General features: G+C 38.2%; 1 protein-coding gene and 1 long non-coding RNA gene across 5 annotated transcripts in view; one reads left to right on the top strand and one right to left on the bottom strand.

Moving 5' to 3' along the window:
* rundc3aa (RUN domain containing 3Aa) overlaps positions 1-14992 on the bottom strand; it is a 25351-nt gene that overhangs the window by 5788 nt on the left and 4571 nt on the right. For 2 of the 3 annotated variants that reach the window (XM_015023682.1, XM_015023681.1), the window contains exons 2-8: positions 5065-5192; positions 4839-4972; positions 4665-4750; positions 3422-3511; positions 2846-2926; positions 2611-2776; positions 1293-1450 (exon numbers count right to left, since the gene is read on the bottom strand). In XM_015023682.1, the coding sequence (XP_014879168.1) occupies positions 1293-1450; positions 2611-2776; positions 2846-2926; positions 3422-3511; positions 4665-4750; positions 4839-4972; positions 5065-5192 (843 nt within the window). The remainder of the gene's footprint in view (positions 1-1292; positions 1451-2610; positions 2777-2845; positions 2927-3421; positions 3512-4664; positions 4751-4838; positions 4973-5064; positions 5193-14992) is intronic. The other variant, XM_015023684.1, reaches the window with a different exon arrangement.
* LOC106940842 (uncharacterized) lies at positions 6652-14574 on the top strand. 2 transcript variants are annotated; one of them, XR_001423212.1, is made up of 2 exons: positions 6652-7082; positions 12562-14574. It is a non-coding gene; the product is annotated as an uncharacterized LOC106940842 (long non-coding RNA). The 2 variants fall into 2 exon arrangements; XR_001423211.1 differs by lacking the exon at positions 6652-7082 and adding an exon at positions 9720-9862.

The following is a 14992-nucleotide window of genomic DNA, read 5'->3' on the forward strand; positions in this document are numbered from 1 at the left end:
ACACTCCGCCATTAAGGGCAGTTTGGGGGGGCCCAAAAGGCCACCCCAATTTGTTTTTTTTTTTTTTTTTTTTTGGTCAAATGCAACTTTTTCAGTCTGAACAGCCCAATTCTGATCTTTTCACCTCCAAAAACAAATCAGCTCTGTTCCACTTTTGTATGTGGTACTAAATCAGATACATGTTTGATTGTCATGTCGCATTTTTATCCAACTTTGGTTAATCCATACTTAAGTAATGGCTGAAAATAATAGTTATGAGATTATGAAAGAAGTCCTGGTTCTGACTACACATCCAACTGACTTCAGGCTGAAAAACATACCACGATATAAGCTTTTCATAACAGTTGATATCGATAATTATTGATTAGTTTTTTGTTTTAATTATGTGAATTTCAAACTGTCGGGAGGATCTTTCCTGTTTTATTCATAGTTGTCCGTCTTTGTTGCTTTTTATTCTTTTAGGCAGCTATGAGGCAGAGCCTTAAACTGCTGCTGGGCCAGTTACTCAGCAGGTTGTTGCTAGGTAACCAAAGAATGAGTGAGTTGCTAGGTAACCAAAGAGCGAGTGAGTCAGTTGATTCCACCAACCGTTAGCTAACCGTTGAGAGTCTGAAGTATTTTAGCTTCCTTTATCTTGTTATGATCTTGTGACGACATTGTCGGCTCTCGTTGCTGGAAAAATTAAAAAATCTATCCACGAACGGCGCAGAAGAACAACGTTTGTGTGCTTCTTCAGCGAATTGCTTTGTGGAACATCAAAAGTTCACAGACAAGTCTGACTGCAGTCAGGTTTAATTAGTACTATGAATGACCAGGCAAAGAAAAAAAAAAAATCAGATTTCAGCATCAAGAACTGTTGTGTGGACATAGCCTAACAACTGTAGAAGAAATACAGGAAGAAAACAAATGACAACCTAGCAGCACACTGCAAAAACACAAAATATTACCAAGTATTTTTGGACTAGTTTCTAGTGTATATATCTCACACACACTTAAAATAAGACAAAAATTACTTATCAGTAACTTTTGAAGAAGATATAGGAGGATGTTAAAAGTCAAAATTCCTAAAATATTGATGAAAAAGTACTACCAGTAGTTCCTTCAGCACATTATTTCACTTATAACAACAGAAACATTTATTTTTATAAGTTAAAACCAACTCCTATGTTTTGCTGGAAAGCTACTTGTAAGTTGTTTCAAGTGTACTAGAAACTAGACCAAAATGACTTGGTAAGATTTTGCATTTTTGCAGTTGAAATGACACACTCTGTTATCTGATTGTGATCCCTCACAGTTGTGCCTGCAGCTCTAACACGATGGCCTCCAGCTCCTTTTTCTCCTGCTGACCCTGCAGTGTCAGCTCCTCCACCTTGGCTCGGAGACGCTTGTTCTCCGTCTCCACGTTCTTCAGCTGCGACTCCCGCAGGCGCACCAGCTCCTCCAGATACCCCTACGCAACGCAAACCCACAACTACATGAGTGGAAACTGGAGGGAAGGAAGCTTAGCGAAGTCAGGGCTGCAGCTAATTATTATTTTAGTTATCAATTATTCTGATGATTAACTGGATAAAAAACTGGTCTTTCATTTAACCAAGTATACAATACTAAAAAATACATAGTTTCTTTTTTAAGAAAAAAATATTTTCTTGCCTAAAATGAAATAGCACAGCATTTTTTAGCATACACTTATTTGTAGCAAAAGATACATCCACAGCTAAAAAATACTCGTAACATCAGCATATGAAAAGCTCAGCTCTGTTGATTGCTTTTCCAATAAGCAATTAATAAATGAATAGCAGAAAGTGCTAAATAAGACACTTTTTTTCTTTTTCTACAGAATATCAACCAGGTGAAGCTAAAATTATGCCACTAGTGTAGTTCCGTACAGAAGAGGATTAGTGCCACTGAAAAAAACAAAAGAATTCTGACTTTAATATTCTGAGATTAAAGTAAGAATTCTGAGCAAAAGTCAGAGTTTTCAGAAAAAAATTATTTTGGGAAAAAGTCACAATTTTAAAGAAAAAAAAAACAAGAATCTAAAAAAAATAATTATTTTGAGGGCAAAAAAAGTTAGAAATTTCAGGAAAAAAAGTCAGAATTCTCAGATTAAATTCAGAATTTTCAGAAAAAAAGTCAGAATTTTCACAGAAAGTCAGAATTTTGAGGAAAAAAAATTTGGGGGGAAAAAAGTCTGAATTTGAGGAAAAATGTCAGAAATCTCAGATTGAAGTCACAATTTTTAGATTAAACAGAATTCTGGGAAAAAGTCAGAATTCTGAGAAAAAAAATTTTGGGAAAAAAATCTGAATTTTGAGATAAAATTCAGAATTCTGAGGGGAAAAAAAAAAATCTATATTTTTTTTTTTTCATGGCCTTAATCATCTTCCGAAGCTCTGTTTCGAACATAATTACATGTATGTTAAATTTAGAATGCATCCATTTTTTTGCCTAGTTTTGACTTAATGACTGCTGTTCTTCCAACCAATGGCCTTTTTTTAAAAAAAAAAAACAAAAACAATTTCTAACAATTAATCTACTAAATTAGTTGACGGTTACTTCAATAATTGATTAATCACGATTAATCAGATGAATCGTACGAGCCCTGCTCACCTTCTGGGCGTAGACGATCTTAAACCTTTGCTCCATCTTGCGGCACTTGTTGCTCCAGCTTTCCTCGTCAGTCACCAGAGGGATGTAGGGATGCTCGGGGACGCTCTCCTCGCTGTTGCTGCTGTCCACGCTGCGGCGGTCCTCCTCATCGCTCAGGTAGTCGTAGCTACATGGCAGGAAAGCAAACTGAAAACACATCCTAGTGAAGTGAATAGATCAGCTGGCTGGATCTCACCTCTGAGTGAACTTTAGGTACGGCGTGTAATCAATCACAGCTGGGCATTTCCCATCCAGAGCTTCTCCTTTCAAGCAAAAACTGCACAAAAGTTGCTCTTTTACAACCAGATTGTTATAAATAAAAACCAGAGTTGGGTAGTTACATTTACTCAGCTACACTTACTTGAGTAACTTTTTGAAAAATTTACTATTAGGACTTTTTTTCTTACAAAAAAGTAAGAGAGTTACTATTACCCGAGTAACTATTATGAAATATTTGTACTTTTACTTGAGTAACCAAAAATCCAGACACAGACACACACCTTCAGTTTTTATTAAAGTTTCATAAGTTTAATATTCAAAGAAACTGATTTGCAAAAAAATATTTTGCCTGATTTTGTTATTTATAGAAATTATTTTAATTTTGGTCTCTAAAATACCAAAATTTCCACAGTGTGAAGATGCAGTTTTTAAATATTAAATGTTTGATGTTTTAACTAGTTACTCAGTAAGTAGAGTAATATTTTTACCAAACACTTTTACACTTTTACTCTTCCCACCTCTGCTAAAACCCTGATTTTCAGAGAAACCTCACCTGAAGTCGATGGCGCTCAGTCCAATCAGCATGCCAGTGAGGACAGTCGCTTCCTCCCTCAGCATAATGGCTCCATCATCATAGAACCTCCTGTTGGACAAGAAATTTAGAATTAATTCGGTTTTAACTTCAGTACATACCAACACACATGCTCATACCTTTTTCTACTTTCAGATGTTTTCAAAAACAGAAAAAACACCCAGATGGGTTTTTTTTAGAAGTAAATTTATGTTTTTTGGTGTTTGGAATATAGACCATTCCAAAAACTGCTGTTACCTAGCAACCCCAGCAAAGCCCAGTCCTGTTACCTAGCAACTTAATCTGAGTTCCAACAGTTTGGTCAGCTGGTTTTCAAGGATTCAAGGATTTTTTTATTGTCATACCGGCTTTGCTTGTTTGTGGTACGAAATTCTGACTCAATTCCCAGATTAAGAAATCTAATAAATAGATAATTTATATATATTTCATGTGATTTTACCACTGTAATAGCTGCTAAAAAAGACAAGCGTTTTGGTGTCCAGAAACCACTTGCTTCATTCTTGTTGGTTGCACAGGAGGCTCTACTTCTGCTTTTCAGAGATCTATGATTGTATAATTGGGCATCTGTGTGCAGCCATTTTCAAAGTGTGAGTGTAAACACTGAGTTTGGGGGCGTGGCCAGTGGATTTAAAGTGACAAGAGGCTAATTTTGATAGAACTCTGAACTGAACAGAATAACATCTTATTATCCAAGGATGATTTTGTGGGAAAACTGTTTTGTAAAGCCCATAGATCTATGCTAGCCAGTTCAAGGAAGCATAAAAGGTCGACTTTACTATGTTACCAATTATCACTGCAAAAACACAAAATCTTACCAAGTATTTTTGGTCTAGTTTCTAGTGCAAATATATTATTACACTTGAAATAAGACAAAACTAACTTACAAAAAGCGCTTGTTGTAAGTGAATTATTCCTAAATATTGATCTAAAAGTTCTTGTTCCATTGGCAGATTATTTCACTAACAACATGGGAAAATGTTTTGTTTTTCAGGGGAACTAGGACTTTTTTAAAATCAATATTGAATAATTATTTATTTAAAAAAATATATTGCTGAAAACTTGCTTGTAAGTTAGTTTTTTATTTCAAGTGTACAAGAAACTAAACAAAAATACTTGGTAAGATTTTGTGTTTTTGCAGCGATGAGTTAAATCAGTCGTGCTCTGTGTTTTATGTGTTTTTATATAAATAAAAATTCAAGTGGACCTGGTTGTTCTAGTGTCTCTCAGAGCAGTGGACACATATTCAGACAGACGCTTCTCCATCAGAGCCACTCTGATCCAGGCCCGGCCCTGTGGGACGACAGAAGAAGTCAGCGGGAACAGAAGGCCCTCTCTCTGACGGAAACCCTTCCCCCCTGTCAACACGTAAAGTCCTCGCCTTGGCTCGGGACGTGCTGATGTTCTCGATGTTCTCGATGCTGGCGATGCAGTTGTTCTGCACCTTGCTGCACGCCAGCCGGATGTACTCCCAGAAACTGCGCTGTCCATCGGAGCTGAACCAACTCCCTGAACCTGCGCACAGATTGAAGCACAGCAGGCGATTATTTCTGCTCAGACTGCAGAATGTAGTCACGGCAACACTGTTTTTTTGCTTCATATGTTACCTGCTGTGTTACCTTTGAAGCGGTGGCTGAGGATGTGCTCTAAAATAGCAGCAAAGTTAACGAACTCCTCTGATGAATCATCTATAGGCTCTGCTGTGTACTTTTCTAGAAGAGTCTTCACAGAAAATCTGAAAAACAAAGAGACAAATAAAACTGAGTTAGAAAACTGAGCAGCAACTTAAAGGGAAAACATTTACATTTTAAGCACTAAGTCCCGCATCAATTTTTTTTTCTTAAATTTGTCTAAAATTAAGACCCTGAATGTCTTAGTCTGACTTTAATCTCAGAATTATTTTTTTCTCAGAATTTTAATTTTGATCTCAGAATTCTAACTTGTTTTTTAGAATTCAGACTTTATTTCCCCCTCAGAATTCTGATCTTAATATCAGAATTCTAACTTTTTTCAGAATTCTAACTTTTTTTCAGAATTCTGATCTTAATATCAGAATTCTAACTTTTTTCAGAATTCTGAAAAAAAAGTCAGAATTCTGACTTTTTTTTTTTCAGAATCCTGACACCCCCTCCCCCCCCCCAAGATTTTAGATTTTAATTTCAGTACATCTTTTTCTCAGATTTCTAATTTTAACGTTGTCAATCAGCCTATGTACTCGCTGCTACATGTGCTAATGGCGGAGAAACAACAAACTGTTAAAGCATCATCGGTGGCTATGCTAACTAGCCTTAGCATTCCTAGCAGGATAGGAAGCTGCAGCATAGCAGAAAGGAAGGGGGAGGGAATAGCATGATTGACAGCGCTAAGACCCGCCTCCTGGCTCTTACTGGTTGTCTCTAGTTAGTACAGGGAGATGGTACAGACTTAAAGAAACGGGTAAAAAATGTTTTATAAACATTACATTCCCCAATTTTAAGGGTTTTGTGCTGCACGCCCCCTGCAGCTGAGCGCTGTACTGTACTGAGGCAGACAAACGTAGTACTGTATCTGAACAGCGCAGGGAGGAGGGCTTTTCTCTTTCTTTCTTTTTTGGGAACCACGCCATCTTCTCATACTGAGGTCACCCCAATTGTCCTGTGTGCTTACACAAAGCGCCCCCTTCAATGCCCCGGCTTTGTTATCATGAAATCAACACAATTATCCCCCTGTCTGCTCGGTTCTGCTGCGCTTCCAGGTCCCTTTGGGTCTTGTCTCTCTGAGGGACCGGCCAGCATCAAGGCATGATCAAATAATTCCCTCCCCCTCATCGATACATGGTGGTGTGATCTATTTAGGGCAGCTGCAGCGGCTCTGGTGTGGCTTTTTGACGTGACATGCTTGCCCTTCTGCGCTGCAGAGGGTCTGCTATGCGGCGTGCGCGATAGCTGGCTTCCAGGCTGCCTCCGCTTCAATGGGCAACACGAGCATTACAGAGGGCAAGACTGCCCTGGCAGTGGGGAATACCTCCATAGCCAGGGGAAAGACTACAGTGTCCTTAGGCAAGTCCTCCATCTTTAGGGGAGTGACCACCACCTCCATGGGAGATTCCACCATCCAAAGGCAAAAGACGACCGTGGCTCTGGGACGGGCCAGCTTCAGCCGGGGAACCACCACCACCTCCTTCCGCAAGGCGCTGACGTCCAAGCGCAGGAACACCTAGATGGAGAGGGACCCCGAGCCCAGGGCGAAGACACCCAAAGCGGCCAAGCAGTCCAAAAAAGACTCTAACAACGAGTGGAAAACTACATTCTCGTCAAGCAAGACCTCCTTCACCAAAGGCAGGGTTTCGTTCCTGAGGACAAGGTTGTTCATCTCCTGGGGGAAATCCTCGTTTTCCTGGAGCAAAACCGTAGTAACTTTGGGCAGCAACAGCATAACGGTGGCTAAAACCTCGGTGACGCGGGGGGAGACCACGAGCTCTCTCATGACTCTGACCTTTACCTACGGGACCAAATCTGTGTCTGTTGTCAAGACGACCCTCATCAGGGGCAAGGAAAGGCACAGCAACATCTACTGGGATTTTCACACGTGAATCCAGCACACAAATAAAAGCTCGTGGATGTGTCTGTGTGGTCAGTGTTAGAAGGTCAGTAGTCACAACCAGCTGCTGCTATGTTTGGGATTTTAACTCGTCTTTAATTCAGAAAAAAGGGGGAGTCCCGTGTTAAAAAGCGTGCAGAGGATGTTATGCAAATGCGACAGTGATGCGATGAGGCTTTATGGTGTGTTGAGCTCAGCAGGGAGGGGAAGCTTGAACAGATGTGATGTGATGTATATGTGGCGACACGAGAACAATTCGCCCGTTCTATGCAGCCGGGATCAGTAGGAGTCCAGTGGGTCTTTCATGCATTCCCCTGGTTCGGCTGCAAGCTGTATCCACAACAAAACTGTAAAAGTGTATTCATGTCATAGTGCATATAAAGATAATACCTCTACACTCTGCTTCGCCTGGTTGTTCCTGATTGTTTTGTGTGTAGTTATTAAAAAATGGGATAGTTTTGGACTTTTCACTGTAGCTCATTTCTTTGTGACTTTTTGTCTAATTCAGTTAGTTTTAAGAGTGGGCAATAGTTAAATATTGCTTAGTTTCAGTTTAGTTTCTACCAGTCAGTTTTAGTTTTTTTTCTAGGTGGCGATTATGTTTACATTGTTTGGGTAATGAATACGCAACAGAAACACCATTTTCAAAACATTTATTCAATTATTGCTGGACAACCAACTGACACCGTAGTTTGCCGACAGCTGACGTAAACTGCTTGTGTGGGGAAAAAATAAATAACTTTCACGTCAGTTTGGAAGGCTAATAAATAGATTCAAAAACAAAAGTATTTTAACTCTTAATTTCAGTAGTTTTAGTTGCTGTTATGATATAGTTGCAGTTAGTTGTAGTTCCTCCCCTTTAATTACCGTTTTTATTTATTTCAGTTGGCGAAAATGTTTTCTCAATTTCAGTTTTTTTGATATATATATATATATATATATGCGCTATAATAACCTTCAGAGACACGCAATCAAAACCTCAGATCGTACAATGGCGTAATAAATTTCTGCCGAAAAACTGAAATTTTGAGATTAAACTCAGAAAAAAATAAGGAATTTCTGAATTTGAAACTCAGAAATTTTCAAGTCTTTTTCTAGAAAATTTCAATTTTTCCAGGTAAATTTTTGACTTTTTATGTCCTATCCATAATGGCTTAATATGTCGTTTTACTATTTAAAAATGTCCTGTTTGAAAAGCTAAGAATCTGGCAGGAAAAAAAATCTGAGATTTTCTGGAAAATTGACTTTTCAAATTGAAAATTTCCAATTGTCCAAAATGTTTAACTTTTGAAACTCAGGAACTGCCATGTTTTGTTTGTTTGTTTTGTTTTTACAGAAAATGTTCTAAATTGAACTTAAGATTTCTAAGTTGTTTTTTTTTTGGCAAATTCTCAACTTTTCAAACTCAGAAATGTTCTTATTGTTTACGGAAATTTTCTGAGATTTTTCTAGAAAATCTTCAGTTTTACACCCCAAATTTTCTTGTTTCGTCTAGAAAATTCTGAGTTTAATTTAAAAAATTTCTGATTTATTTTAGCAAATCTTCAACTCTTCAAATTTATAAATTGACTTGTTTTTCTAGAAAATTCTGAGATTGATCTCAAACTTTCTGAGATTTTTCAAATAAATTTTCAACTTTTTGGACTAATAAAATTTATTGTTTTTTGTACAAAATTTCTGAAATTTATCTCAAAATTCTTTGTTTTTTCTAGCAAATTTACGACTTTTCAAACTGAGAAATTTCCTTGGTTTTTTTCTAGAAAATCTCTAGAAAAAAAAGTGAGATTTTTTAAATACAGATTTGGTCCCTTTTTTCTATGTATCCCATTAATTACCATTTTTATGTATTTCAATTAACTAAAATGATTTCTGAATTTCTGTTGTGGCCATTTTGTTTGCTTTAGTTGACCATAATAACAAGCTAGGCCATCAAAGCCTCAGATCCAGATCTATGGGGAAAGATAAACACATCCAGTCTTCATTCTGCAACAAAAGCAGCAGCTGATTTTACATATGGCGCTTACAGCTGTGCACAGAGGGGACGTCTTACAATCAGAAGCTGTAGGGGAACAATGGCGGAGAAGAAAGTGATGTCACCGCGGACTGTCCTGTTTTTCAACAATGTCTCCTTCAACCGTCCGGTGTCGTCGTGTCTGAGGGACAATCGCCCCACTGTCCGAGTCCCCCCCGGATAGGCTGCGTCCACCTACGGCTGCCTCTGTCCATTCACGGGACGCCTGGGTGGTATGCGGCCTTCCAAAGCCCACGTAGAGCAGCTCAACGGAGGCTTTATGTCACACGGGGGTCTCGCCGTCCATGCTTAGCATTCTGGTCATGTTACGACCAACTCCGAGACGAGCTGCATGACTGTGCCATGCTCGGTGTGGAGTGAGTCCCGAACCCCAACGTCGAGTCCGGGTCAGGAAGACAATGGGGAACACCAGTTTCACGGAGGGGAAGACGGCCTTGACGCTGGGCAACACCAGCATCAAGAGGGGGAAGACCAAGCTGGCCATGGGGAGCTCCTCCATCTCTCGGGGAAGGAGCACGACGTCTCTGGGTTCGTCCACCATCACCAGCGGGAAGACCAAGATCTCACTGGGCAGCGCCTCGTTCAGCAGGGGAACCACCACCACGTCTTTTCGGAAAGCCCTCTTCCCAAAACGCAAGACAAAGACGATCTAGAGAACGCGGAGCCCAGGGCGGGGAGGCGGGAAGCCGCGACCAAACAGCATCAAGGCAGGGAACATTTGGATACGACGATGTCCATGAAAACTGGATTAAATTTGATTTGGGGGTTTTGACTTGGAATGATCAAGAAAACAGGTCAGTGGCGTTTACATCGTGTAAAGGGAGTCCAGTGGCTCTGTGCATTTAAAGTTTTTCATTTCCCATTTGTTATTGGCAGAGTTGGGTTACCTTAGTAACGGTTGTTGAAAAATGTACTTTTAGGAGTATCTTTACGACACTGTACTCTGAGTAACTTTATTATGAAGTATCTCGAGTCTTACTTGAGTAAAACTTCTGGATTTTCTACCCACTGAATGAAAAACAAACATGTTTAAACCAGAAATTCACCAGACACACAGCTGTTAAAGTTTCATCAGTTTTACTTTGAAAGAAACGGATTTGGAAAATATATTTTTGCCTGATTTTGTTATTTTTGTTACTTAGATGAATTATTGTCATTTTGGTCCTTAAAATGCCAAAATTTCCACTTAACTTCATATTTTGGTCCATCTGATGATGTAATTTATAAATATTAAATGATCTATAATTTGATCAGATACTCAGCACCTGAGTAAACTTTTTACCAAATACTTTTTTACTCGAGTAATTTCTTGAATGGCTACTTTTCACTTTTATTTGAGTAAAATATGTTGAAGTAGTGCTACTTTTACTAGAGTACAGTTTTTGGTTACTCTACCACCTCTAGTTATTGGCATCTAGGTATTTTCTGCTCGTTATATGAATAGGATTTGGATTACTTTCTTTCAAAACGTTTGCTGATATTCATCCAAGTTCAATACATTTATAAAAAGCTGATTTTGGTGCATCAACTTTAGCAAAAATCTCTGGATAAACCTGGCTCTACTTATTACAAAAGTTTTTTGTTTGCCAACAGATTATTTAGGAAAAAGAAAATCACTTTTTTTGTGAAAAAGATGATTATTTTGTATCGTGCTTGACGTTTTTCATTGTTGAAAATCAAATCATGTTGCTAATAACTGCAAATAAAGTTTCCAAGCACAAAAAAAAAAAACAGCAAAATGGCCACAAATGGCCCGCGGGCCGCACTTTGGACACCCCTGTGTAGTAGAACATGTCCTAAGTGTTTCTGCAAAACCGTCCATTTGCACTTCTAAAAATAATCCTCTTCACTGCAGAAACAAAATCTTACCAAATGTCTTTGGTTTAGTTTATAGTACAAATATCTTGAAATAAGTCAAAACTAACTTATAAGTAACTTCTGAGCAAGATATAGGAGTTTGATTTAAGTAAATAATTCCTTCATATTGATTTTAAAAAGTGCTAGCTCCACTGAAAGAGGCTTTTTGATGATAACAAAATATATTTCCATGTTAAGTGAAATAATTTAGAAACTAGACAAAAATATTTGGTAAGATTTTTTGTTTTTGCGAAGCATCAGACCAAAACAAACAACCTATCTGGTCAAAGTTTATAACCTCATATACTCCCTATGTACGTGTATTTTTATTAATCAGGAAACTACAAAACGGCTCTTCCAGACCTGATGATTTTGTGATTTTGCAGCAGATAGTTGTACTAACTCGCTTTGATCTGAAGGACACCTTAAAAATGCAAATGTTTTGAGCGGAGCAGCAACGTGCTCTTGGTACGATTTGACACTGAACAACAACCGCGCTGCTTTCTGACAGCCGTCTTTGTGCCCCCTCTCGCTCCGCCCTGGACCTCGTCCAGGCCCCACTCGGCACCGACTCAAAGCCGCTCTTGTTCTCCCTTTCTCACCTTTCCACTGTACTTACAGAAATTAGTTTGAGCCACAAAGACGCCAAAAACTGCATTTATCCTGCAAAAACACTGAATATCGCCGAGTACTTTGCTCTAGTTCCCAGTGCAAACATTTTAGTACATTTGAAATGAGGCAAAAATAACTTACAGGTACATTTACTTGAGTAACTTTTTTGAAAAATGTACTTTTAGGAGTATCTTTACTACGCTGTACTTTTTATTTCTATTCTTACTTCAATAAAATCTCTGGATTTTCTTCCCACTAAATGAAAAACAAACATGTTTTAACCAAAAGTTCATCAGACAGAGACACACATCTGAAGTTTGTTAATTTTTCTCAAGTTTTTTTATTAAAAGAAACTGATTTGGAAAAAAAAATTGTCTGATTTTGTTATTTTTTTTGTTACTTATATGAATTAATGCCATTTTCGTCCTTAAAAACCAAAATTTTCTCTTAACTTTAAATTTTAGTCCATCTCATTATGTACTTTTTAAATATTAAATGATAATTTGATCAGTTACTCTGTACTTAAGTAACTTTTCACTTTCTCTGGTTACAAGTAATAGGATATAAAATCTTGTTCCTTAATATCGATGGAAAATTACTGGCAGATTATTTCACTTATAACAAGATATTTTTCCATGTTATAAGTGAATCTGCCAGAACTTGAACTTTTTCATGTATATTCAGGACTTTTTCATGTATATTCAGAAAATGTGGAGTGCGTTTGTGATTTACTCAATCAAATCCAGGGTGACGGCAGTGAAAATTCACCTTAATTTTCCCTTAAAATACATTAAAGCTTCACCCAGACCTTGTAATTTTTCATCAATATTAAATCAAGCTCCTGAATCTTGGTGTTTTATATTAAGTGTACTAAAATATTTGCAGGAGAAACAAGACAAAAATCCTTGGTACGGTTTTGTGTTTCTGCAGTGTAACCCTTGGCTTTGCTTCGCCGCCTGCCTGTTTTCCTTCTCCTCACGTCTTTCTCTTCCTCTCCTCTCTTGTTTTCTTTCTCTCCCTTCAGTCCTGGCCTGAGCAGCAGGATCAGATGACACTGCAGGCGAACTCATCGCAAAGGAAACTCCCTTTTCCTGCGCTGCTGGACTGGCACAAAAAGTCAAGTTTTGCTCTCTTGTAGACAAAAAAACCCAAAACAAAACAAAAAAAACCCCCAAAGCTGGTTCTGTTCCTCTTGATTTCCCTCTGAAGAGTCAAAGCAAAGTGTTTCGTGGTCGGAGGAGGTGCAGACGGATCGGGGCGTCAGACGGGCAGTGACGGCGTTTTGATTGGGAGATGATAATAAATCAGGGATATAAATATGAGAGCAAGCTGATCAGTTCATGATTGATCCCCAAACCTACTGAACCTCTGCTGTAACAGCTAACGAATCATGAAGAACGCAAAAGAGAGGTTGCAAAGAAAAATTCAAATACTTGTCGAAACATTTTGACGTCGAAATAATGCACAAAACGATGCAAAGCAAGCATGTCCGGCATGCATAAACGTGGATCTTATTTTGTGTGTGTGTGTGTGTTTGCAGCAGCCGCGACGTTCCCGTCAGCTTCCTTTCTTTCTCACTTATCTCATTTATTCCTTCCCAGGTTCTCCGTGTCCACAGCAACAGCAGCACTTGTCCTGCAGTCCTCCCACCGACACGGACGTCTTAGCCAGACCAGAAAGCAACAAATCATTTCGTTTTCTCTGTTTATTACTGCCGCTTGAACAGCATTTGGTGAAATTCGGCTCAGATTTTCACTCTCTGCAGGAAGCCTCAGCCGAGTTAAAGTAGGAAACCTGTTGCTACTGGCAACTGGACACCATGTTTACCCTCCTGTTTCAAAAACTCTCCATTTTAATAAGAATCTCATCGTTATTCGTAGTTTCCATCTTGCTCATTTCACCCGCCTTGTACGGAAACCGTTCCCTGACATGATGCAAATGTTTGCTCAAGTTCCCAGCGCCCCGTTCTCTGAGCAGGTGTCCTCCTCTGTAAACGTGTCTCTAATTAAAGCATACTCGGCTTTATGAAACACTGAGCTGAGATCAGTTCTGCGGGACAAGAAACCCTAAAAGAAAAGAACTTTTTCTTCCCAAAGCAGAACTGAAACCATGTTGTTGTTCCCCCTCCCAACAAAAGGGTTAATCTGTGTCTTTGCTGACTGTATGTTAAAATAGACTTTTTACATTTATACACACGTATATGAGGATATAAGAAAAGCTTGGCACGCTGCACTAATGAGAAGCACTAACGTCATTTAGCTCATGCACTGCAAAAAGAAAAAATGTTACCAAGTATTTGTTGTCTAGTTTCTAGTGAAAATATCTTACTGCTAAAACTAAGTTAAAGGTAACTTTTAGCAAGAAATAGGAGCTTTTTTAAGTAAATAATTAGTTATTCCACTTTTAACATGGGGAAATATCCTTTTATTTACTTAAACTCTTATATCTTGCTGAAAAATTACTTGTAAGTTAGTTTCTTTTATGTGAAGACATTTGTGCTAGAAACTAAACCAAAATACTTGGTAATATTAAGTGCTTTTGCAGCCAGGTATCTGTGTCTGGATAATTTATAGGAAGAACGTCACGCCCGGCCAAAAGGCCGGCTGCAGATTCAGCTTCCACATCCCGTAACGACTCCGATCAGCTCAGGGTGGAACGACAAGAAAAAGTGACGAAGGAGAAGATCGGGCAGACGCTCCTGGAGGAAAACATCTCCTAATCGCTAAAAGAAACGAGGAAAATGCAGAATTTGGAGTGAGCATTACTGACAGAAAGCATTTTGAGTTTTATTTCTGTCTCGTCTTGTTTGTCTTTAAATGCTTACATGATTAAAAGTGTCTGAGCACGGTCGGAGCAAACTGAAAACAAGCGTGTTCGTGGTTCCTCACTCATGTTCGTGTTGAAAGTCCGATGTGAAACCGTTTTGTTTTCTTTGCAGCCATGCTCTGCTTTGTGTTGTGTGTTGTGGCTCCATGTATCTCACTTTAATGCAAAAAAGGACCATAAAAAGAATAAAAAATGCTTGAAAGTGTGTCTACCTGGGAGTATTTTTTTTTCTTAGCTTCTGTTTTATGATGTAGAAAATGGAGTTAAAAATGTATTGCTTTGCTTTCAGTTTGATTGATATTGTAAAAACAATCACATCAAAAAATAATTTAGTTGTGAAGTAATAACACTTAAAGATGTACAATTTTGAATTTCTAACTTTTTTAAAACATTTTAAGTTGCAGACTGCAAAAGTTGCAAAAGAATATTTTTATCTATTTTTCTGGTGCAAATATCTCGGTACACTTGAAATAAGACAAAACTAACTTGCAAGTAACTTTTCTAAAAGAAACAGGAACTATTTTTTTATTCCTTAGTTTGGGAATTTGCTGGAAAAAAATTTACAATTTTGAGATTAATTTCAGAAATTTTTAGAAATGTTTTTTTTTTTTTTTTTTTTTGCCAAAAAT

The sequence above is a fragment of the Poecilia latipinna genome, unplaced genomic scaffold (genome assembly GCF_001443285.1).
Source record: "Poecilia latipinna isolate Pla-1442-1.1 unplaced genomic scaffold, P_latipinna-1.0 Scaffold3387, whole genome shotgun sequence".
Classification (NCBI taxonomy): domain Eukaryota; kingdom Metazoa; phylum Chordata; class Actinopteri; order Cyprinodontiformes; family Poeciliidae; genus Poecilia; species Poecilia latipinna.